Below are 22,822 nucleotides of genomic sequence, written 5' to 3' on the forward strand. Positions count from 1 at the left end.
CTTGGGGAAGCATCCCAGGATGCTTCCCTGCCAGTCCAGCACAATAGATGGGCACGCTGCCCATCCCATGATGTTGCTGGACTTCCAGTGGAAGCCCTGGCCACAACTGAGTGGAAGTGTCGTACAATACTTCCTTCCCAACATGGGAGCCCGCCTGAATTGTGCTGGCTCCAATGGAGCCACCACGAATCCTCACCTCTCAAGTGATGCTTCCCATGTGTGATGGGGGTAGCGTTACTGTGAGGGAATGACGCACGGGGTGACGGATTCACCCTAAAAGGTAAAGGTAAAGGTTTTCCCCTGACGTTAAGTCCAGTCATGTCTGACTCTGGGGGTTGGTACTCATCTCCATTTATAAGCCGAAGAGCCGGCGTTGTCTGTAGACACCTCCAAGGTCATGTGGCCAGCATGACTGCATGGAGCACCATTACCTTCCCGCCGGAGTGGTACCTATTAATCTACTCACATTGGCATGTTTTCGAACTGCTAGGTTGGCAGGAGCTGGAGCTAACAGCGGGTGCTCACTTTGCTCCTGGGATTTGAACCTGCAACCTTTTGGTCTGCAAATTCAGCAGCTCAGCGCTTTAACACACTTCGCCACCGGGGTCCCTCTATTCAAAAGTGAAGCAGGATGCTTTATCTGACTCATGTGATAAGGTTGTATGACTGACTGTGGCCCCTTCCACACTGCTATAAAATTCACATTGAAATGGATTATATAGCAGTGTGGACTCAGATAATCCAGTTCAAAGCAGATATTGTGGGTTATCTGCCTTGATATTATGAGTTATATGACTGTGTGGAAAGGCCCTGTGAGATCCTGGGCGGGTCACACTCTCACCCTAAAGAGGAAGGTAATGTAAATCCACCCCTGAATAGATCATGCCAAGAAAATAGTATTTCTATACATCAAGTACCACAGTGGTACAGGAGCTGAAAAGGAATGTGGATCTTGTTTTGTTCCTTGCCAGATATAGCAGTAGATGGGTGAACAATTATCTAGTGTTTTTGGGTCTGTAGTTGTAGAAGTTGTGGAAGTTTCTGGTAGGTTGAATGATTGCGGTTTCTGAGGTAATAATTAGGGCAGTGTTTTTTTATTCCTTTTTAAAAAATGTTTATTACATTTCATTGAGCTTCAGTAGGGATCAGGAGCTGCCCAGTTAGGGAAGAGACCAAGGGAGTAACCTGCTTAGCTTTAACAATGTAGTGATTGCTGCAGGTACTTCCCAGACCACTAAACAAGGGGAGTGTCATTTCCTTCTTTCCTATCCGTATCTCCTCTTCTTCTGCAAGCATACCGGCCTGAAGTTGGGAACAGCCTGATGACAGGGTGCAAGCAACTGCATGGTGGTTGCAGGGGAAAATCCCTAGCAGCCTTATCTGCCCTAATGGGGGGACTTTCTTGATTTCTGGGTGAGTTAAGGTAGAAGCTTCTTTTTGTTTCCTTCTGTTTAACAAGCTCATGTAGGCCTTGTTAAAGATAATTGATGGGTGGTAGTGATTGAGCTGGTGCCACTGTCTGCCACCCCCACACAGGGGAGGGGTGTCTCGCTGCTGGTTCTCTTCCCTCCCAAATTGCATCCAGTTTTTCTGCCTGTCTGCCTGCTTCAGGACTGTGAAGCAGAGTTGAGCCCAGTTGTCTAGCAGCCACTACAAAACAAGCAGATTTGGTGGCTCATATATAGGCATTAAGATATCTCCCAGTGTGGAAGACCATGGTAGGTGAGGTTTGCTACTCTACTTCTGTCCTGAAGTCATTGTTCTGGAGGAATTATTCCCCTATATACTCATAGATTGTATCTAGAAATTTTAGTCCATAAAATCAAAACGAAATCGATTTATCTACATGTCAAGAAAAGGAACTGTCCCCGTCACATTGATGAGATCCCACCCTCCGATTCGCCAGTCTATGTGATGAATCAGCAGGGCAGCAGGGCAATCCTAGTGCCCAGCGTCCTGCCTCACCAACAGCAAAATTTTCCCATCATATGTGGGGAAACATTGCCACACGGCTTTCCCTGCACTACCCCCGTTGTTCCTAATGGAACATTGGGAGGTTCCAGTGCTGCAGACATAGTATCGTAGGATGCTTGCACCCGAGTTGAGCCACGGAGCCCTGCCTAAAGTGAGCCTATGTTGTCTGATGGGCGGTGTGGGGTCCATGGCTCAACTTGGGCAGAAGCGTCCTGCAATGCTGAATTTTTTACTCATATGATGAGGTCCTTTGAGTAGAGCAGTGAAAGGCAAGATGTAGTTCATTCCAGGATAACCTTTTTTAAGGTTCTCTGCCATGGTACTTCTTTTTGTCATTTTGAATGCAATAGCAGCTGTGGTCAGGAGTGGGTCCCCGAGGTGGCATTGGCATTTTCCCTCTCCATAGAATGACCCCCAAACCTGATATGCCACAATCATATCTGCAGACACACTCATCAGGTCTCCATCAATGAGCTGCAGCTAACTTGTGAAGTGTATCTCACAGACTTTTCAAAAACTAGCACTCGCTAGGATTGCCAATCCTCAGTCCTGGCTAACATAGGGAATGGGGAGGGATTGCAGGAGCTGAAGTTCAAAGGTCTAAATCAGTGGTTCTCAACCTATCAGTCCCCAAGTGTTTTGGCCTACAACTCCCAGAAATCCCAGCCAGTTGACCAGCTGTTAGGATTTCTGGGAGTTGAAGGCCAAAACATCTGGGGACCCACAGGTTGAGAACCACTGGTCTAGAGGCTACCAGGTTAAGGGAGGCTGGTAAACTCTGCGGGAAACCCAAAGTAGTTATTGTGTGATGTGTCAAACAGGCCTGAGAGGCTTATTTGTAAAAGCTATTACTCCCTTCAGGGCAAATCGAGCTTAGACACAACACCCAGCAATTTATATGTTTCCTCTAAGGAAATCATCCCGTCTGCTCTGATTTAACTCACCCCTGTTTAATCAGAAGTAATTATCTTCTGTATTCCAAGACAGACTAATCCCAGAATTGTTGGAGGCCACAAAAGGAGGAGTTGGGCTACAGATGGCCTTTTGCACCCTGCTTCTTTCAGTTTTTACAGCATTGTTCATAGTATATAGGGTTCTCAATCCATTGCATATTAGAAACAGATCCTTCAGGTGTGGTCTCATTACAGAGATGTTAAGTCTGTGGGTGAACTCTAATACCTCATACAGCAGGTGAAGGCTTGCATGATCAAATACAGGTCAATCTAGAAATAAAATTTCTTCATAGCAAACTAATCTGTTCGGTAGAAGTCTCAGCTGGGACTCATCTGCCTAACACGATATTTTATATGTAGCAATCTTCTTTCTCTGTGAAGGAATAGTCAGCTCTGTTGTCCCAATCTGATTTCCAAAGTACTTGAACATCTCAGTGAGACCATTTGGTTTCAAACAATACAATTCATCAGGCAATTCTGATTGCCCTGCAGTATATTGGGGGGGGGGGGGATGTAAGAAGTTTAAATATATTGTTGAATTCAATTAGATGTATATATGTGTCATTCTGAAGATTAGGGAAAGTTAAAAAGGAATTCCCACCTTTGTATAGTGGCTGCTGCCACCTGCTGTCCTCTGTTTCATTCCTAGCTTTCTTTTTTTAAAATCTTGTCATTCCATTCTCTTCTTGTGATGACATAAACCAGTTGGCGCCTGTTGCCCGGGTTCCTTTTTCGCCTTTGCCTCATTCCCCAGTCACTCCCTTTATACCTCCCACGCAATAGTTTTCTTCTCTGTTTCCTTGTCTGCAGAAGTCAGAACAGCTCTATCATGGTGGCAGCTCTTGGCTAACATGTGAAACAATACACGAGAAGATTTAGGGAAGAATGAGGATAACAGAAACATGTCTCCCACTAAAAGAGGCCATGGAGGGGAGCCCTTCTGACATGAATGGGTTTGGAAAAAACACTGAAAAAGTTTAGTAGTGACGTATTGGCAACTTCCTACAGCTGTGGGCTAGTTTAGTGACTAAACCGGGAACCTGATTCTTTCCCCATGGCAGCAGCTGCTTTTAGAAGAATTTGGTTGAGACACTGATATAGGAAAGCCAATCGTAAGACCAGCCTCCTCTTGGAAACTCAAAGCTTGCACCAGCAGAGGTATCATAGTAATGTAACTGCTTTTTTGATGTTGCACATGCTTTCCCCAAGTTGCACAACCATTGGCTGAAACTGCCCAGACCCAGTTCCACCTCCACTTCCACCCCCAAATGGCCGCTGGTTGTTCTTGAAAGATGGCTCACTGCTTCAGACAGAGATTGTACTCAGGACTTCATCATATGTGTCTTCAGCAGCATTGCAGGATGCTTTTGCCCCAGTTTATCCACGAAGCCCCACACTGCCCACCGCACAATTCATGCTCACTTCCAGCAGGCCTCTGTGGATCAATTGGGGTGAAGGTGTCCTATGACACCGGCCTATGGGCTGGGCTGTGGCGCAGGCTGGTTAGCAGTCAGCTGCAACAAATCACTCTGACCAAGAGGTCATGAGTTCGAGGCTAGTCCGTGCCTGCGTCTTGTCTCTGTCTCTATTTTATGTTATGGCATTGAATGTTTGCCTTTATGTGTGCAATGTGATCCACCCTGAGTCCCCTTCGGGGTGAGAAGGGCGGAGTATAAATGCTGCAAATAAATAAATAAATAAATAAATAAAAAATATGACACTGCACCCAGAACATGGGAGGCTTCCCATGTTCAGTTGTAAACAATGAGACCAATGCTGGGGCAAGCTGTGTGGCAATACTTCCCCACATGTGATGGGGAAGCATAGCTGTGGGTGAGGTGGGGTGTGGGGCACCGAGATTGCCCCACTGCCTTGCTAATTTGTTGCGGAGACTCGCGAATCATCCTATACAACCTCATCAATGTGAGAAAGTCGTAATTCACTTTTTTAATGTGTCAAAACTTCATTGCTTCTGGTGTGAGAGAATCTGCCGTCTACAAAGACGATGCCCAGGGGACACCCAAAAGTGTTACCATCCTGTGGGAGGCTTCTCTCATGTCCCTGCATGGGAAGCTGGGGCTGACAGATGGGAGCTCACCCTATCTCACAGATTTGAACTGCTAACCTTCAGGTCTTCAGGTCAGCAGTTCAGCCGGCACAAGGGTTTAACCCATTGCGCCACCGCAGCTCCCGTAAGTCACTGGCTGAAGTCTACTTCTGGTCCTTATCATGGATGTCCCCTGTTGAACCATTCCTCTCCTTGATTGAAGGGAGCTCTCCCCAGTAAGGAAAGATAAGGTACAGCTTGGCTGTATTTGTCTCAGCCTGGCTGGACCATGTAGATTGTGCTCCACCACTGCCACAGATTGGGAACAGAGTGTGTGGCTATCTCCAAGGCTTCCAGACTACTTCCGACTGGCTTCCACAACAAGTGGCCAATGTAGCTGGACAATCCTACTCCCTGCTTGTGAGGGCATCTCAGATTATACTGGCATATGATACCCACAAGAGCCAGGAGCTGTCTCAAATCACTGTGGCTATCTCGCAATGACAACACAGGCTCCATCCATTTCCTTTTATCTGTGTTGATGAGTGCAGGGAAAAAGAAGATTGGTGCTGGTTGCCTGGTCATGCTGTCCACACCGTGCCCAAACTGCAGAGTTGCTCCAGAGTTTCAGCAAAACTCTGAAGTACTCTCTGGCTTTCCTTCATGTGGGTTTATCTGGAAGTCTTGGATGTCATGAAAACAGTCAAGATCAACATCATGGTCATTGCAAGATATTCAGCCCACATCAAGAATCCTTAGGTCTGAAGTGGAATGGCCTGTCTGGCAAGGATGGATCTCATCTATGAAATTCTGTGAAGTCAAAATAAAATATTTTGTGGATCTGAACTGCTTTTATATTTACATGTGCATGTCTTGATGGCAGGTGGTAGTTATAATGAACATCATTCCTAAATTTGAGATGCAGTTACTTTGGGTAAAGGGGTGTATATGAAGACCCCAGAGAATTCATTTCCTTTAGCCACTGATGAGAATATTTCATGCTCTGTTTTGCTCTTTTCACAGGCTGCCAGCCAGGGTTCTATCGTCACTCACTGGAAACCGAAAAGTGCCTCAAATGCCCGCCCAACAGCTTTTCCAGTTCTCCAGCAGCCACAGCGTGTCCCTGCCACAAGGGCTTCTTCCGGACACCCACTGAGGATCAAACTATTGCCTGCACACGTAAGTCCTAGATAAAAGAACAGTACATACACAGAAGGGAATTTGGCTCTTTGGAATGTGAAGACCCACTTAGGTCCTAAAAAAAAATACTTTTGGAAAGTACAGTTTGGGATTTTGGGATTTTTTGCTCATAGAGCTACTTTTGTACAACAGCTTTTCTCCAATCACAAGATGGTATCATGGTTTCTTTTTACTTTTTCTGCAAACAGACCTTGTGAGGGAGACAGAGTAGGCAAAAGTACCTATCTCAGTGACTAAGCCTCCAGTGGCCTAGGGGATAAAAGCCTTGTGACTTGAAGGTTGGGTTGCTGACCTGAAGGCTACCAGGTTCGAATCCCACCCGGGGAGAGTGCGGATGAGCTCCCTCTATCAGCTCCAGCTCCATGCGGGGACATGAGAGAAGCCTCCCACAAGGATGGTAAAACATCAAAACATCCGGGCATCCCCTGGGCAACGTCCTTGCAGACGGCCAATTCTCTCACTCCAGAAGCAACTCCGGTTGCTCCTGACACGAAAAAAAGTGACTTTAATGGCTTGAACCTGTCCATTGTAGCCTCCCATGCCATAGAAGTGTTATGAAGCTGATATGAAGGCTGATCAATAGTTGTTTGGGTTTTTGGAGAGGAAGAGCTGCACTGTGGTACCACTTAGCAAAATCATTTTGTATGCAGCATCTCTGTGCAGTGCTGGGAGAAATGTTTTTGTTTTTTTCCCCAGTGTAACTCCCACTTCACTAGTGTAAAGCTGTAAGAGTATTCCAGCCTCAGTGATTTAAATGGTAATGATGTAATATTGAATCTCTTCACATGGAGGTCCATAAGCTGGGGAAGTGATGGAATCTATCGGACAGTGGGGTAACCCGCTGGGCAGCATCCAACATCACCCCCTTACCATCTCACACCATTTTCTGTCTGTCTCCAACTTGGTCCCATGTTTTCCCCAGCTTAGTCTATGAGAACATGGGTAGTCATCTGTGTTCTCAGGGCTGCTTCTTAACATGCTGCCAAGTTGCATTGTAAACAGACCCAGGACAGAGCTGCGCTAGAAGTAGCCCAGCATCATGAGATATGTTCAGGCAGGCTCCATCCTAGCTACGTCTTGGTTGTGTCCTAGGATAGGCTAAAAGCCCATTGTGTATGTGCTGAATCTTTGCTCAATCCTTTGTTTTTCTGGCTAAGGATCATATAGTCTATATATGTGTGTGTGTGTACTATGTAATCCTTAGCCAGAAAAACAAAGGATTGAGTGAAGCACAAGAACTGGAGGCTATTAGACCAATGTTCATTGGATTCAGCACATGCCTTCACAATGGGCTTTTTGCCTATCCTAGGACACAGATGCAGCTATAGCTATATGCACAGATGTCTATTATATACAGTAAAAAGGAAAAGTATGGTATATAATATAATATAAAGTAAGTTATGTTATAGTTATATACTTCTATAGTGATATAGTCACTTGTATATTATGATTGTAGTATCAGTTTATATATTCCAACTGTACAGGTAAATACATATGATTCAAAATTGTCTCAGATCTAAATTAGGTTTAAATAAACCTGATGATTGACCGTAACTCCGTTCCTGTCGTTTACAGAATGAATAATGATAGATTTATGTATAGTATCAATATCAATATAACAAACCACGTATAATTCAATGTCCAGTTCTAACATATATAATTATTGGTCTTATTAAAGTCTTGATCATATTCTCAAGGTTTGTAACACTATTCTTCAAAATCAATCATTCAAAGTAAATCAAAGTTCCATGTCAATAGTAACAAAGAAGGATAACTCCCTGGTTAAAGGAGTATATTGGTGGATTCCAGAGTCTATACAGTATATGGATCCCGGAGATAATGTGGTCAATCAAATCTGGTTGATACAACTGGTCTCCCAGGTATGCATCCAGTTTCGGCCTGTGGGATGCCAGGATGGAACCCGCCAGACCATATCACATGACACAGGACTACTTGCAGCAGGGGTCTGTCCTGGATCTGTTTACAGTGCATCTTGGCAGCATGCTAAGAGGCAGCCCTGAGAACATGGTGACTATTGGAATGCCCTAGGCACATTCTGTCTATTGCACATGAGCAACTTGTGCCCAGTGGCAGGGCAAGAAAAAAATGATCCAGTCCCAACGGTAACCACAAAATCACTTTTTCTATTGATCACGTAAACTTTAATAATATAGATGCAGGTAGTGCGGCCACATTATCACTTCAAGGGAGTAAACTCATAAGGAATCACAACCATCAGGTAGTTTTTAAAAATAGTTTTTTTAGTTGTAGTTGATAGTATGTAGTTGTGCAATTTGGATAGTTTTATATATCTAAAATGTTTGTGTTTTTCATTTTGTCCCTTTCTTGAATAAAAATTATTATTAAAAAGTAAAGTACCAGTAGGAGCCCCAGTGGCGAAGTGTGTTAAAGCACTGAGCTGCTGAACTTGCAGACCAAAAGGTCCCAGGTTCAAACCCCAGGAGCGGCGTGAGCAACCGCTGTTAGCTCCAGCTTCTGCCAACCTAGCAGTTCGAAAACATGCCAATGTGAGTAGATCAATAGGTACTGCTCTGGCGGGAAGGTAACGGCGCTCCATGCAGTCATGCCGGCCACATGGCTTTGGAGGTATCTACGGACAATGCCGGCTCTTCGGCTTAGAAATGGAGATGAGCACCAACCCCCAGAGTCAGACATGACTGGACTTAATGTTAGGGGAAACCTTTACCTTAAGACTAACATGTTTCAGACTCGCTTTGGGGGAATTATACTGTAAACAGCAATTCACTCTCTCGTTTGCCTTTGCAGGTCCTCCTTCGGCTCCGCACAATGTCACCTCTTCCCTTGTGGGGAGCCAAGTCTCCCTTACGTGGCAACCACCCATCGATCAGGGTGGGCGCAGTGATCTCTCCTACAATGTCTCCTGCAAACGCTGCCACTTCCTGGTGTGTGAACCTTGCGGGAGTGACGTGGTTTTTTCTCCCCGTGCCTTAGGCCTCACTAGGACAAATGTGGTTGTCGATGGCTTGGAGTCTTACACCAATTATAGCTTCACTGTACGGGCTTATAATGGTGTGTCAGGGCTTAGCTCTGCCTCACACAAAAGCACCAGTTCTTCCGTCTGGGTGACTGTGGGCTACGCAGGTGAGTCACTGGGGTGAACCCAGGGAAGGGATCTTTCCAGCTTATGGATGTGAGCAACCAAAGCAAATAAAAGTCTTAGTAATACCTGCACTGTAGTTTTCCCTTGTTGTGTGCCTTCATGTCTTTTCTGACTTATGGCACCTCTATTGGAGACCTTGTATGAGCAAGATTTATTCAGAGTAGGCTTCCTCAGAGGCTGACAGAGTGTTACTTGCCCAAGGTCATCCAGTGGGTTTCTATGGATGAGCAATGATTTGAGCCCTAGAGTACAGAAGCCTAGTCCAACACCCAAACCCCATTATACCATGTGGCTCTATATTATTGTATATGTCACCTTTATTAACTAAATGCAGCCAAGTGTTTATGTGAGTACATATAGTCAATTTGGTATTATTAGGCATTTCTTGTGCATAATATCAGAGAGAGTGATGAGAGACTACATATAATCTTGGCTAAGAATATGGATCTCTATGTCAAATCTTAAGTGAACCACACAAAGCCTTAAAGCAATGGGGAAGAACCTAATACCTTCCAGTTTCCATCAACCCCAGTCAACATGACCAATGGATTTTCTTTCCATGTCAAGAGCAACTTGAGAAACTGCACGTTGCTTCTGGTGTGAGAGAATTGGCCATCTGCAAGGGCGTTGCCCAGGGGACACTCTGATGTTTTACCATTTTGTGGGAGGCTTCTCTCATGTCCCCACATGGGAAGCTGGAGCTGACAGATGGGAGCTCACCCCACCCCAGATTCGAACTGCTGACCTTTCAGTCAGCAGTCCTGCTGGTACAAGGGTTTAACCCATTACCCCACCAATGAATCATGTGGGTCTCCATACTTCCCTGAGAGTAATCCTCTCTCTGTCAGCCCCTTCTCTTTGTGTCATCTGTACTGCCATATAGTGCAAGCATCCTGGAGAGCCATATAAAGTCACTGTAAAGATTAAGGTTGCATGTGGATGTAGGTCAATCTAGGCTGCCTGTGGCCCTTGGCACCCCAAAGTGTGGCCCCTAAAACCCTCCCAAAACTCCTGAACCCCGTGTTTTAAAAGTGTTGTTTTGTGGAAGATTTTTTCTCCACAAACTAAGCCGAATGGATGTCATAAAAACCATTCATACATGTGGCACTTTGCTTCCCCACTTCATCTCCCGTCAAATTCCCGGATGTAAAAAGTCCCCAAATTTGTCAAAATGCTGGTCGGAAATTATGCAACCTGGTGTGCTGAATTGAACTTGCAAGGGGGAAACAATGTGGCAAAAGAGCCATTTCTCTGTTTGAAGTTGCTCATTCCTTGGATCACTAATGGAGGAGTTACGTAAAACATGAGAGCATTCTTTTGGGGATTTTTTCTGTCATCAGAGACATCATGTTTTCAGGACATTTAAATGCTAGTAACATGTGAAGTGGGGACGATGCAGTTCTGCAAGGAACCGCACCTTCCCCAATTCACAACAGGTTAGTCACATTTTAAATGTTCTGAAAACATGATATCTTTGATGACAGAAAGATGCCATGTGGAGCGAACCTACTATGATAAGCCAGCCTGAAGATGAATTCAAATGCAGGGGAAGCCATCTGTCCTTAAATTAAATGCACAAGTCCTTGATATAAGAACGTTGGAGTGCTAAATTGCAGTGGCATTTACTGCTAAATTGTGTTAAGTTGATGGGGGTGAGGATACAGTGGTGATGACAGAAAAGCCCTTGGACTTCTTTTGCATCACCATTCCAGGCAACAGCAACAGCATCCTAGTTGTTCATTAAAGCCCTGTGATGGGCGTTGCAATCTATCATTTAGTTTAATTTAATCCAACATAAGTGTTGCCTTACACCCTGTTATGTCTTTCCTATCCCCACACTATCCCAAACCTGCAAAATTCTCATCATGGGGGCCTTCATGGGAGAGAATTAGGAGCTGTTGATACTGCAGCAAAATCTTTCCAAGCATCATGATTCCATGCTGCCATGATAAGGCTGGGGAATGCTCTTTTTATTGCAAGAGATTTGCTCTTGTGCTTAAAATAATGTCTTATAATAATCTATCCTGTATTTATTACGGTCTTACCTTTTATGTGTTTTTAATGTAATTTTTTATCCTGTATTGTTGTTTTAATTGATATATTGCATTACTGTTTTATCTGTTTTATATTGTGATTGTATTATGTTGCTTATATTTTGTCCTTATGTTGTTTGGGCCTCTGCCTCATGTAAGCCGCGCCGAGTCCCCACGGGGAGATGGTGGCGGGGTATAAATAAAGTATTATTATTATTATTATTATTATTATTATTATTATTATTATTATAAAGAAATCCAATCTTTTAGAGCAGGCCAATGCTTATATCACCTAAGACAGTGGTTCTCAACTTGTGGGCCCCCAGATGTTTTGGCCTTTAACTCCCAGAAATCCTAACTGGCTGGGATTTCTGGGAGTTGTAGGCCAAAACACCTGGGGACCCACAGGTTGAGAACCACTGACCTAAGGCAAGCTGGGGCACCAAGAAGGTTGTGTTCCAAGCCATTTATGCTGTAATTATATCTCCTATATGGAGCCCCGGTAGCGAAGTACGTTAAAGTGCATTAAAGCACTGAGCTGGAGACCTAAATGTCCCAGGTTCAAACCCCAGGAGCGGCCGCTGTTAGCTCCAGCTCCTGCCAACCTAGCAGTTCAAAAACATGCCAATGTGAGTAGATCAATAGGTACTGCTCCGGCGGGAAGGTACCGGCACTCCATGCAGTCATGCCGGCCACATGACCTTGGAGGGGTCTACGGACAACGCCGGCTCTTTGGCTTATAAATGGAGATGAGCACCAACCCCCAGAGTCGGTCACGACTGGACTTAACTTTAGGGGAAACCTTTACCTTTGCTATATCTCCTATGTCTATGTTATATAAGCACTTGAATACAAAGCTCTGTAGGTCTGTGAGGACATGTTAAATATTTAAAGGGATGTCATGTAGAAGATGGAGCAAGCTTGTTTTCCACTGCTCCAGAGACTAAAATGGGAACCAATGGATTCAAAGTGCAAGGAAAGTGATTAGGAAGACGTTCCTGCAGTAAAGGCTCTTGAACAATAAAATACATAGACTGCCTCAAAAGATGGTGGACGCTCCTTCTTTGAAGGTCTTTAAGCAAAGGGTGAATGGCCATCTCTATATCTCTTAGGAGCCCCCATTGGCGCAGTGGGTTAACCCAGGCATGGGCAAACTTGGGCCCTCCAGTTGTTTTGAACTCCCATAACTCCTAACAGCTGGTAGCAATTGTGGGACTTGAAGCCCAAAACACCCGGAGGGCTCAAGTTTGCCCATGCCTGGGTTAAACCCTTGTGCCGGCAGACTGCTGACTTGAAGGTTGGGTTGCTGACTTGAAGGTTGCGGGTTCGAATCCAACCCGGGGGAGAGTGCAGATGAGCTACTTCTGTCAGCTCCAACTCCATGCGGAGATATGGATGGTAAAACATCAAAAACATTCTGGCTTTCCCTGGGCAATGTCCTTGCAGGCGGCCAATTATCTCACACCAGAAGCGACTTGCAGTTTTTCAAGTCACTCCTGACACACACACACAAAGGGAATACTTTAACTGTGCATTCCTACCTTGGCAAATGTTGAACTAGGTTAATCTTGGAATCCCTTTCAATGCTATGATTTTATGTATTTCTAATGCCGGTGAATCACTGAGTTAAAAAAATTCCACAACAGTGATGGAAAATTTTATACAGTGAACTCACACACACACTTTTCTCTTTTCTGCCCCCTTGTGTCAAATGGCGAGTAGTAAACAAAGCCCTTGCTTAGCCTGCCTATGGCAATTTCCAGCTTTCCAGCCCCACCTCTTGACTTTTCATGGGAGCAGGTTGCCTCTCTTACTGATTCTTCTCTCCAAACAAGACCTTCCAGTCTTTATCATGTTTGCATCCCATCTTTCTTCCGGGACTCCTGGGCATTCCTGTTTTATTAACACAGCTTCCCATTCTGGTAGGTCAGGCCAAGAGAGACTTAATGTGAGGCTAACAATGAAATAACACCACTGTGTTTCAAAAAATGTAATGAAGACTACTGAACAGTTCTTTCAGATAAAGAATGTAAAAGTATGGCCTGGTCAGTTAAAACTAAAAATAACTAATTTGCCAGTTTGATTCTGGTTATTTCATGTTTGAAACATGGAAAGTGTCAAGATTTTAAAAGCATTTCGTTTTGTTTTCCCTCTTTAAAGTGGATGCAGTTAGTAAATATGGAGACTCAGCCTAATCATGTTTAATCCATAGTAAGTCACATTGATGCATTAGGACAGTGGTTCCCAATCTGTGGTCCATGGACCACCAGTGGTCCACAAAAACTAAATTATGGTCCATGGCTGCACCGTTACTACTATGGATAATAACACAGCCTAACTAAAAAAAATTCTTGGTGTCTTCGGTTTTAGGCCTGTTCCTGGAGTTATTTGGGATGCTGATTCAAAAAATTGCATTGGCTAGACCACATCAGCTCTGGATTATTAAATATGGTTTTCTGTGGGTGAGCAGATGGTGACTACTGGATGGCATATGTTCTGTATCAGAAGGTAGAGCTGACATAGTCTATCCAATACAATTTTCTGAATCAGCACCCCAAATAACCAAATCTAAAGTTGACCCAAAACTAATTCGTAACCCTTTTGATACTAATGGTGGAGAGTGGTCCTGGTCAAAGTGGTCCCTGGTCAAAAAAAGGTTGGGAACCACTGCATTAGAGTGCCCACTGTAACTGGAAACTTCAACATAAGGAAAGCCTGGATTTTTAACTTTTTATTAGACTATAACACTCACAATCTCCCAGCCAGTATGACCATTCAGCATTCCTGTTAGGGTAATTTGGTGAGTTGGAGTCAAAGAAAGTATTTTTTTTTTCAGATTTGAAAGGAGTTGAAATAAGAGTAAGATTCAGTGCCCCGAAGGACATGAACCATAGCCAAAGGCCTATGTCACAACAAAGAAGGCAGTCTGACAATGGATCTGATATTGGGATGGCCTGTCCATCACCAATGGCCGCAAGGATGGACAGCTGCCTCTTGAGAGCACTTTAGATGTAGACCTCTTGCACTGAACAAGGGAGTGAACGGGACCTACAAGCCTCTCTGTGCTGCCATTCTAGGATTCTGTTGTCATTTTGTATACTATACAACAGAGAGCTGGAAGCTGTAAAACTTGGAGTGGGCCTGAGACAGAAAACTCAAATGCTTCCTCTCTTTCTCCTTCTCCTTCTCCTCCTTCTCCTCCTTCTCCTCCTTCCCCTTCCCCCTTCTCCTCTCTTCATTCACCACGTGGGCACAGTGACATTCTTCATCTGCTCAATATGCCTGCCTATGGTTAAATATGTGTCCTATTATTTCTAGCTAGCTGGGGAAGGAAATCCAGTGGAGGAGAAAGTGATGTTGGGAGAATGCTGACATATGGTGGGCCGTGTGCAAGATGTGTCTGTCTCGCATTCCAGTGCCTTTATGGCATTCAAAATTTGTCATTTGAAACAGCTGCCTCCCCTGGTCCTCTGGTTACTGTAGAATTGTATAGCCGATTTAGCCAGGGTTGCACTGCCTGGGCAGAAGCAGGAAAAGCAAATAAATGCACTGGTTTTGTATGAGAATGTGACATTTGAATACATTGCTACATCGTGCCAAAAGGCATCTCATACTTTGACTATTTCTCTCTCTCTCCCCCCCCCCCTCCCTTCACTTCTTAAATCTCCAGATCCTATCATAGTGACAAATATCAACCTGGACAGCCAGAATGAGAGCAGCCTCTCTGTAACTTGGCTGCCGACTCGGCATCGGAGTCATGTCCCCATCAGCTATGAAGTCATGTACTTTGAGAAGGTGAGGTGTCCTCTGCTTGCAAGTGCCACAAAATGTTCCTCTTTGGCTGGATCTACACTGCCATAGAATCAAGTTTCTGAATCCAGATTGTCTGATTTGAAATGGATTATATAAGTCTACACTGCCATATAATCTAGTTCAGTGGTTCTCAGCCTGTGGGTCCCCAGATGTTTTGGCCTTCAACTCCCAGAAATCCTAACAGCTGGTAAACTGGCTGGGATTTCTGGGAGTTGTATGCCAAAACACCTGGGGATCTACAGATTGAGAGCCTTTGATCAAGTTCAAAGCAGATAATCTGGATTCAGAAACTGGATTATAGGACAATGTAGGTGGAGCCTTACATTCCCTGATTTGGGTTGTTGTATGTTTTCCGGACTATATGGCCATGTTCTAGAAGTATTCTCTCCTGACGTTTCGCCCACATCTATGGCAGGCATTCTCAGAGGTTGTGAGGTATGGAGAAACTCAGCAAGGAAGGTTTATATATATATCTGTGGGAAGTCCAGGGTGAGGGAAGAACTCTAGTCAGTTGGGGGCCAGCGTGAATGTTGCAGTTAATCACCCTAATTTGTATTGAATGGCTTCATCTACTGGTTCCTTTCTGCCTGGGGGCATCCTTTGTTAGCTGCCCTTGTTCCTATGTCTCAGAGTGTTGCTTCTTATTTACTGTTCTGATTTTTGAGTTTTTTTAATACTGGTAGCCAGATTTTGTTCATTTTCATGGTTTCCTCCTTTCTGTTGAAGTTGTCCACATGCTTGTGAATTTCAATGGCTTCTCTGTGTAGTCTGACATGATAGTTGGAGTGGTCGAGCATTTCTGTGTTTTCAAATAATATACTGTGTCCAGGTTGGTTCATCAGGTGCTCTGCTATGGCTGATTTCTCTGGTTGAGTTAGTCTGCAGTGCCTTTCATGTTCTTTGACTCGTGTTTGGGCGCTGCGTTTGGTGGTCCCTATGTTCTTCCCTCACCCTGGACTTCCCACAGATATATATATAAACCTTCCTTGCTGAGTTTCTCCATACCTCACAACCTCTGAGGATGCCTACCATAGATGTGGGTGAAACGTCAAGAGAGAATACTTCTAGAACATGACCATACAGCCTGGAAAACATACAACAACCTTGTGATCCCAGCCATGAAAGCCTTCGACAACACATTCCCTGATTTGTGTTGTCGAAGGCTTTCATGGCCAGAATCACTGGGTTGCTGCGAGTTTTCTGTGCTGTATGGCCATGTTCCAGAAGAATTCTCTCCTGATGTTTTGCCCACATCTTTGACAGGCATCCTCAGAGACTGAGGGGTCTGTTGGAAACTAAGGAAGTGAGGTTTATATATCTGTGGAATGTCCACCACGGGAGAAAGAACGCCTATCTGCTTGAGTACTTTCTCCCACCCGGGACCTTCCACAGATATATAAACCTCTCTTACCATACTTATTTTCCAACAGACCTCTCAACCTCTGAGGATGCCTTTCATAGATGTGGGCAAAACATCAAGAGAGGTTGCTTCTGGAACATGGCCATACAGCCTAGAAAACTCAGAGCAACCCATTAATTCCCTGATTTGTTCAAATCTTGGAAGCTGACTCAACTGTTCGCTTTTTTACAGGGAGAAGAGAAACACTACACTGTCCAACATCTCAAGGAACCCAAAGTGACCTTGGCAAACCTGCAGCCTGACACATCCTACCTGCTGCGTGTGCGCTCTGTCACACCATCCGGAGAAGGACCGTTTTCCCAGGAGCAGGAATTCCGCACGCTTCCCCAAGGTAGGCCTCTCAGGATGGGGTGGAGTAGTGAGCAATCCAGACTGGGAGTTTGTTACAGAGCAGATAGAAATTTCCCTGTATGCTGTTTATCCATCTTGAATTATATTCAAAGAAGTGTGATCCCAAAAACATCAATACATATATCCATGTATGTTTGTATCTTGGCCTGGTGATATCGGATCACCTCATGAACTCCACAGGGTTTTATTAGGCAAGAAAGACTCAGAAGTGCTTGTGCCAGTTCCTTCCTCTGAAATGTAGCCTACAGCTCCAGGTATTCCTTGGTGGGCTCCCATCCAAGTGCTAACCACTGCTGACCCTGCTTAACTTCCAAGATCAGACAGGCTCGAGTGACAATAGAGTATTTAGGCCCTCATATATAATACATATGTGAATTTTCTTAGTGTAAGTTAGTGGTTCCCAACCTTTTTTTGACCAGGGACCACTCTCCAATATTAGTACCAAAAGCGTTCCGAATCAGTGTTTGGTCAACTTTAGATTCGGTTTGGTTATTTGGGGTGCTGATTCAGAAAACTGCATTGGATAGACCACATCAGCAGTAGTTTCTAATACAAAACATATGCCATATAGTAGGTGCCATCTGCTCACCCACAGAAAACCATATTTAATAATCTAGAGCTGATGTGGTCTATCCAAAGCAATTTTCTGAATCAGCACCCTAAATAACCCCAGGAACAGGCCTAAAAATGAAGACACCAAAGCACCCCTGCTTCTAGGCGCCACATTGAATGGCTCCGCTCAAGGGGAGGGAGGAGGAGGAGAAACAGCAGTCAGGAGACTTGTTGCATCCTGTTCCCTCAGCACTATGAGGGTTTCATGAGACCAGTCGCTCTCGTTGCAACAGTGTAGTAACGGTCAGGCCATGGATCATATTTTTGTTCTTGGGGACCACTTTTCTGACTTCTGTTTATAATAGCAGAAAGAACATATAGTGTTCCCTCACTACTTCACGGTTCGCTTTTTGCAGATTCGCTGTTTTGCGGTTTTTCAATAAACTCTAAAATAATATTAAAAATCATAAAAAATTACAATTTACAGCCTAAGGAAGGGAGGAAAGAGAAGCTGAAGAGAAAGAAAAGGAGCCCAAGTGGCAACGGGAGGAGAAGGAGGCAATTTATCAACACACAATTGGTTGATAAAGACTTAAAATAGTATATAACTACTAGAATAATGTATAAATATATAGCATCCCTACTTGGCAGATTTTCACTTATTGTGGGTGGTCCTGGAACCTAACCCCCACGATAATTGAAGGGAACACTGTATTATGTTCACAAGTTTTTGGAAATAGTGTAAATAAAATATGGTTTGGCTGTGTTACAGAGGATTTTGTTGAAGGACAAAATAAAAATATCAGGAGAGAAACAAGCAGATAAAAAGTATTCACAGGAAAGGAATGATTCCATGCCATTATTGCAGAAGTAAAACTTAATGCAGTTGCCATCCCTTTTTCGGTTAAGACTTTATCTAGTAGCCATATTTGCAGCTCACACCTACCTTGGTGTTACACCAGCTAGTTTCCTTCAATAAAATCTAAAAGCTATGTGTCTTATAGCACCTTGGAGATGCACACTAGGTTTTGTGTGGTTTTTTGGATGCCTGCCTCCTGCAAGTTTGGGCTGTTCACAGTTTTTCACACTTTATATTTTTTCTTGACAAGTATAAATGCAGCAGTCTGTGCCAAATACAAGGTCAGCAGAGACATTTGGAAGACAGGAACGGAGGAAACTGCCAACTGTGGTTTCAAAGAAAAAAGAAAGAAAGAAAGAAAGAAAGAAAGAAAGAAAGAAAGAAAGAAAGAAAGAAAGAAAGAAAGAAAGAGAAAGAAGTTACCCATGCAACAATCTGTGTTATTTTGAGTTGGAATTTGGCCAAACCACCTACTTATAAGCAGCTCTCAAGGCATTTTAATACTAAATATAGCATTTTGACTATACACTTAGCATTTATATGTTGAACATAAACTTCATAATTGTCTCTCTCTACCAGTCCTTCTAATGACCTTATAGATAAGGAGCTGTAATTGACAAATAGGAGGGAAAGGATATGCCCCCAGGCAGAGCCAGCCCTAGGTAATTTTCAAGTGTAGGCGAACAGAATTCTGGCACACCCCCCCCCCCCAAACCAATCACTGAAAAATAAAAGCATTGGATAAGCGAAAATGTTGGATAATAAGGAGGGATTAAGGAAATGCCTATTAAACATCAAATTACATTAAGATTTTACAAATTAAGCACCAAAACATCATGTTTTACAAGAAATCAACAGAAAAAGCAGTCTCGACTGTGCCCCCGTATGTTTTGCGCCCCAAGCAACCACTGAATTTGCCTCATTGTTGGACCGGCTCTGCCCCCAGGGAAATCTACTCTTTGTGTTGGACTTTTAATATTATCATTATGAAGACAACTGGCTGCAGAGTTCTGGGAGTTGTAATCAAAAATGTAACTTTTCTGAGGTCTCTTTGTCCACGTGTATATCATCTGTAAGTTCTTATGTTTGCATTGCTGAGATCTAGTTCACTTAGATCTAGAAGAGTGGTTCTCAACCTGTGGGTCCTCAGGTGTTTTGGCCTACAACTCCCAGAAATCCAGTTTACCACCTGTTAAGATTTCGGGGAGTTGAAGGTCAAAACATCTGGGGACTCACAGGTTGAGAACCACTGATCTAGAAACACAGAATGTGACTCACAGAAGCCAAAGTCCTTACTTTGAGTACTGGGGGTTGCAAATTGTGTGTCAACATATGCTAGGCTTTATGACTGACAGCTCTTCCACATTCCAGTTGGGTCCCTGGTAGGGAGGGGAAAAATAAGATTCTGTGGAAGTAGGTCACAATCACACTGCCCTTTATATAGTGATTAAATATGCTTTCACATGTGGGCACAAGCTGGGCTGTCCTGGAAATATATCTGAAACCCGTTCTTTCTATTTTCAGAGACTGGAATTCCTTCTGGAGGAATGATTGTCTGCATTATCTTTGGAATCCTTTTGTTTATTGGTCTGGTTGGAGGACTCATCATTTTACGGCGAAGGTAGAAATGGCAATTTCCAAGAGTTGAGACAGTATAGAAGTGGATTTGGTGGGGAGTTCTCCTGACACTGGTATGTTGCAAGGTCACTGCCATCATCCTAATATTTATTTTTATTCCTTTCAGGCAAGCACATCGTCGAGCCCGGCCATGCCAAAAGCACTCCAGCTACAATCGAGGTGAGACTCTAAGCTCAAAGAACGGCAAAGGAGCAGCCAACAACATGCTGCCCACAAATGGAGCTAGATACAGTGGTCGTCAACCTGTGGGTCCCCAGATTTTTTTACCTTCAACTCCTAGAAATCCTAACAGCTGGTAAACTGTTTTGGGAGTTTTTGGGAGTTGTATGCCAAAACACCTGGGGACCCACAGGTTGAGAGTCAATGAGCTAGAAGGTCCTGTGGGAATAGCAAAACCCTCCCCTGTGCTTGGTTGGATGGGAGGTTTGCACTTTCCCAGCTTCTGCCTTTTCTCCTCTGAACTGTGTTCTCCTCAAAGAGAATACACTCTCTCTTTGCAAATAGAAATACATACTGAAGATGTAACCCCCAAAAAGAAGGCAGGCAGAAGAGTTGGTAAGGTACAATGGACAGTACCACTTGGCTCAACCGTAGCCACTAGGCTTGCTCAAATAATTCGATTTCCCCGTTTGTCATTACTAATTCGTTAGTTTTGTAACTTGTGAAGCAATATTTGACCTAGATTGTCCACTTGTGTGGATCCCGCGGTTTCGAACCGCGATAGGCCCTTTTTCTAATGTCGTCTTTTTTTCGTTAGGAAAACAAGCTTTTGCAAATCACCCAAACTTGTTTCAGTGCACTTGGGCAACCTAGCGTGTTGTTTCCACCTTGTGGCCAATCAGAGAGTACTTTTAACTCAGGGGAGGGGCTTGTACGTCAAAAGAGCAAGCACAGGGAGCCTCGTGGCTCATTTGCACCGCAAATCTGGAGAGGGTGGAAGTGAGATTCTAGGCAGGCAGGCAAGATTGCTGCGTCACAGCTTCCTTGGCTGAGCTAAAGATTAGAAGACTGGGAGAAAAGGGTGGGTGGGTGAGGTGGGAAACTGTTGGGTGTTTGTGCAGGGTGTTTTTCCAAAGGGCCTGTGGGCTTTTTTCCCCAGAAGCTTGGCGTTTGCCATTTGCCCACCAGCCCTGCAATTTTTCTGCTGCGCCATATTGCCTGCTGGTGCGGGCGAGGTGGGCTTTCGTTTGATTAGGAAACTTTTCTTTGCATAGGCATTAAAGTGAGTTGCAAATAGAAGAAATCGAATATTCCAATTTTCATTTTGCAAAGTCTGGCAAAACTCCCCATAATCCACCGAAAAACAACTTGGGGAAAAGGGAGGGTGTATTGTTTTTCCCTCTTTCCTTTCAGTGCGCTGCAAATCTCTTTCTCCTATCAACGCTAGCAAAGTCTGGCAAAAGGTTGCAACAAGTCCCATTATCCTCCACAATACCACTTGGTTTGGGAAAAAGGGAGCGTGTATTTGGTTCCCCCTCTTTCCTTTCTTCTCGGGGCTGCTGCTCAATAGGGCTGGCAGGCAGCAGTGACTCTCTTTCCCTATCAATGCTAGCAAAGTCTGGCAAGAGGTTACAACAAGTCCCATCATCCTCCGCAATACCACTTGGCTTGGGCAAAAGGGAGGGTGAATTGCTTTCTCTTTCCTTTCTTCCCTGAGCTGCTCAATTTGGGCTTGCTGCAAATCTCTTTCTCCTATCAACCCTAGCAAAGTCTGGCAAAAGGTTGCAAGTCCCATCATCCTCCGCAATACCACTTGGCTTGGGCAAAAGGGAGGGTGTATTTGTTTTTGTAATTTGTTTATTTGTATTTGAAGGACTTTCACAGTGAAGGAACCCCTATTGAACAGGAAATAACAATTCAAAAGCAGGAACAGATTTTTGCAATTGTTAAATAAAGTTTTTTAATATGAACTATGAAATTACGCAATAAATCTTAGGAAAGGGCAAACACTCTGCAATTTAGTGAGCAAGCAGGGTGGATTGTGTTCTCCCACTGTACCAAATTTGATCAGTATAGCTGAAAAAATGAGTGCAGGAGAGCCCCATAAAAGCCCCCCCCCCTTGAGCTGTTTTGGGCCACTGCACATGCACGTCCGCCATTAACGAATTACTTTTGAAACTAACGAATTTTCGTTAATTTCGAATTTTTGGGGGGGCAAAATTCGGAAATGACATCAGAAACGAAACGCTACCCCCCCTACTTTTGAAACGAGTTTAGAATCAATTTTTTCGTGGATCGCTCAAGCCTAGTAGCCACACAGATGCTTTCTCAAACTCCTGCCATTATGGTCACAGGTTGCTTGAGCCTTTCATCTGCAGCAAAATGATCAAGAACCGAGTAGCCAATCAATACCAAGTAGCCAATCAGTAGCCAGTTCAATACCAACCTACCAAATACAGAGAGTCCCCTGAGTTACACACATCCGACACATATCTGACTTCTGGTTACAAACGGGGAACAAACAGGAAACAACAGGAAGTGAGTGGAAATCTACCCCTAGGAAGGGAAACTCACTCCTAGAGGAGTCATCGTGGAAAAATGGTGTCTCCACTGAAGCTTTATCGCCAATCCTTGTTTCCATGACAATCCAAATTTTTCAAAATCCAGTTGTCACAGAGACAAAAAGTGAAGTGAAATCTTCTGAATAGGGATATGGACAGAAATTCAAACATTACGGAGGTGTTAACTCTTCCCTATGATATCTGAAACAAGCAAAAAAATTGGCTAGAGTTATACTTAAAATGTACCTGTTCTGATTTACATATATATGCAATAATAATAATAATAATAATAATAATAATAATAATAATAATAATAATAATGTACTTGGGTGCCATGCC

The 22,822-nt window shown here is 43.9% G+C and overlaps 1 protein-coding gene across 1 annotated transcript in view; it reads left to right on the forward strand.

Annotated features, from left to right (window-relative positions):
• Positions 1-22,822, forward strand: part of epha1 (EPH receptor A1) — a 153,322-nt gene that overhangs the window by 117,991 nt on the left and 12,509 nt on the right. Inside the window, exons 6-11 of the mRNA XM_062971742.1 lie at positions 5,998-6,153; positions 8,962-9,297; positions 15,020-15,144; positions 16,754-16,913; positions 19,869-19,965; positions 20,089-20,141. Coding sequence (XP_062827812.1) covers positions 5,998-6,153; positions 8,962-9,297; positions 15,020-15,144; positions 16,754-16,913; positions 19,869-19,965; positions 20,089-20,141 — 927 coding nt within the window. The remainder of the gene's footprint in view (positions 1-5,997; positions 6,154-8,961; positions 9,298-15,019; positions 15,145-16,753; positions 16,914-19,868; positions 19,966-20,088; positions 20,142-22,822) is intronic.

Source organism: Anolis carolinensis, chromosome 2 (assembly GCF_035594765.1).
Source record: "Anolis carolinensis isolate JA03-04 chromosome 2, rAnoCar3.1.pri, whole genome shotgun sequence".
Taxonomy (NCBI): Eukaryota; Metazoa; Chordata; class Lepidosauria; order Squamata; family Dactyloidae; genus Anolis; species Anolis carolinensis.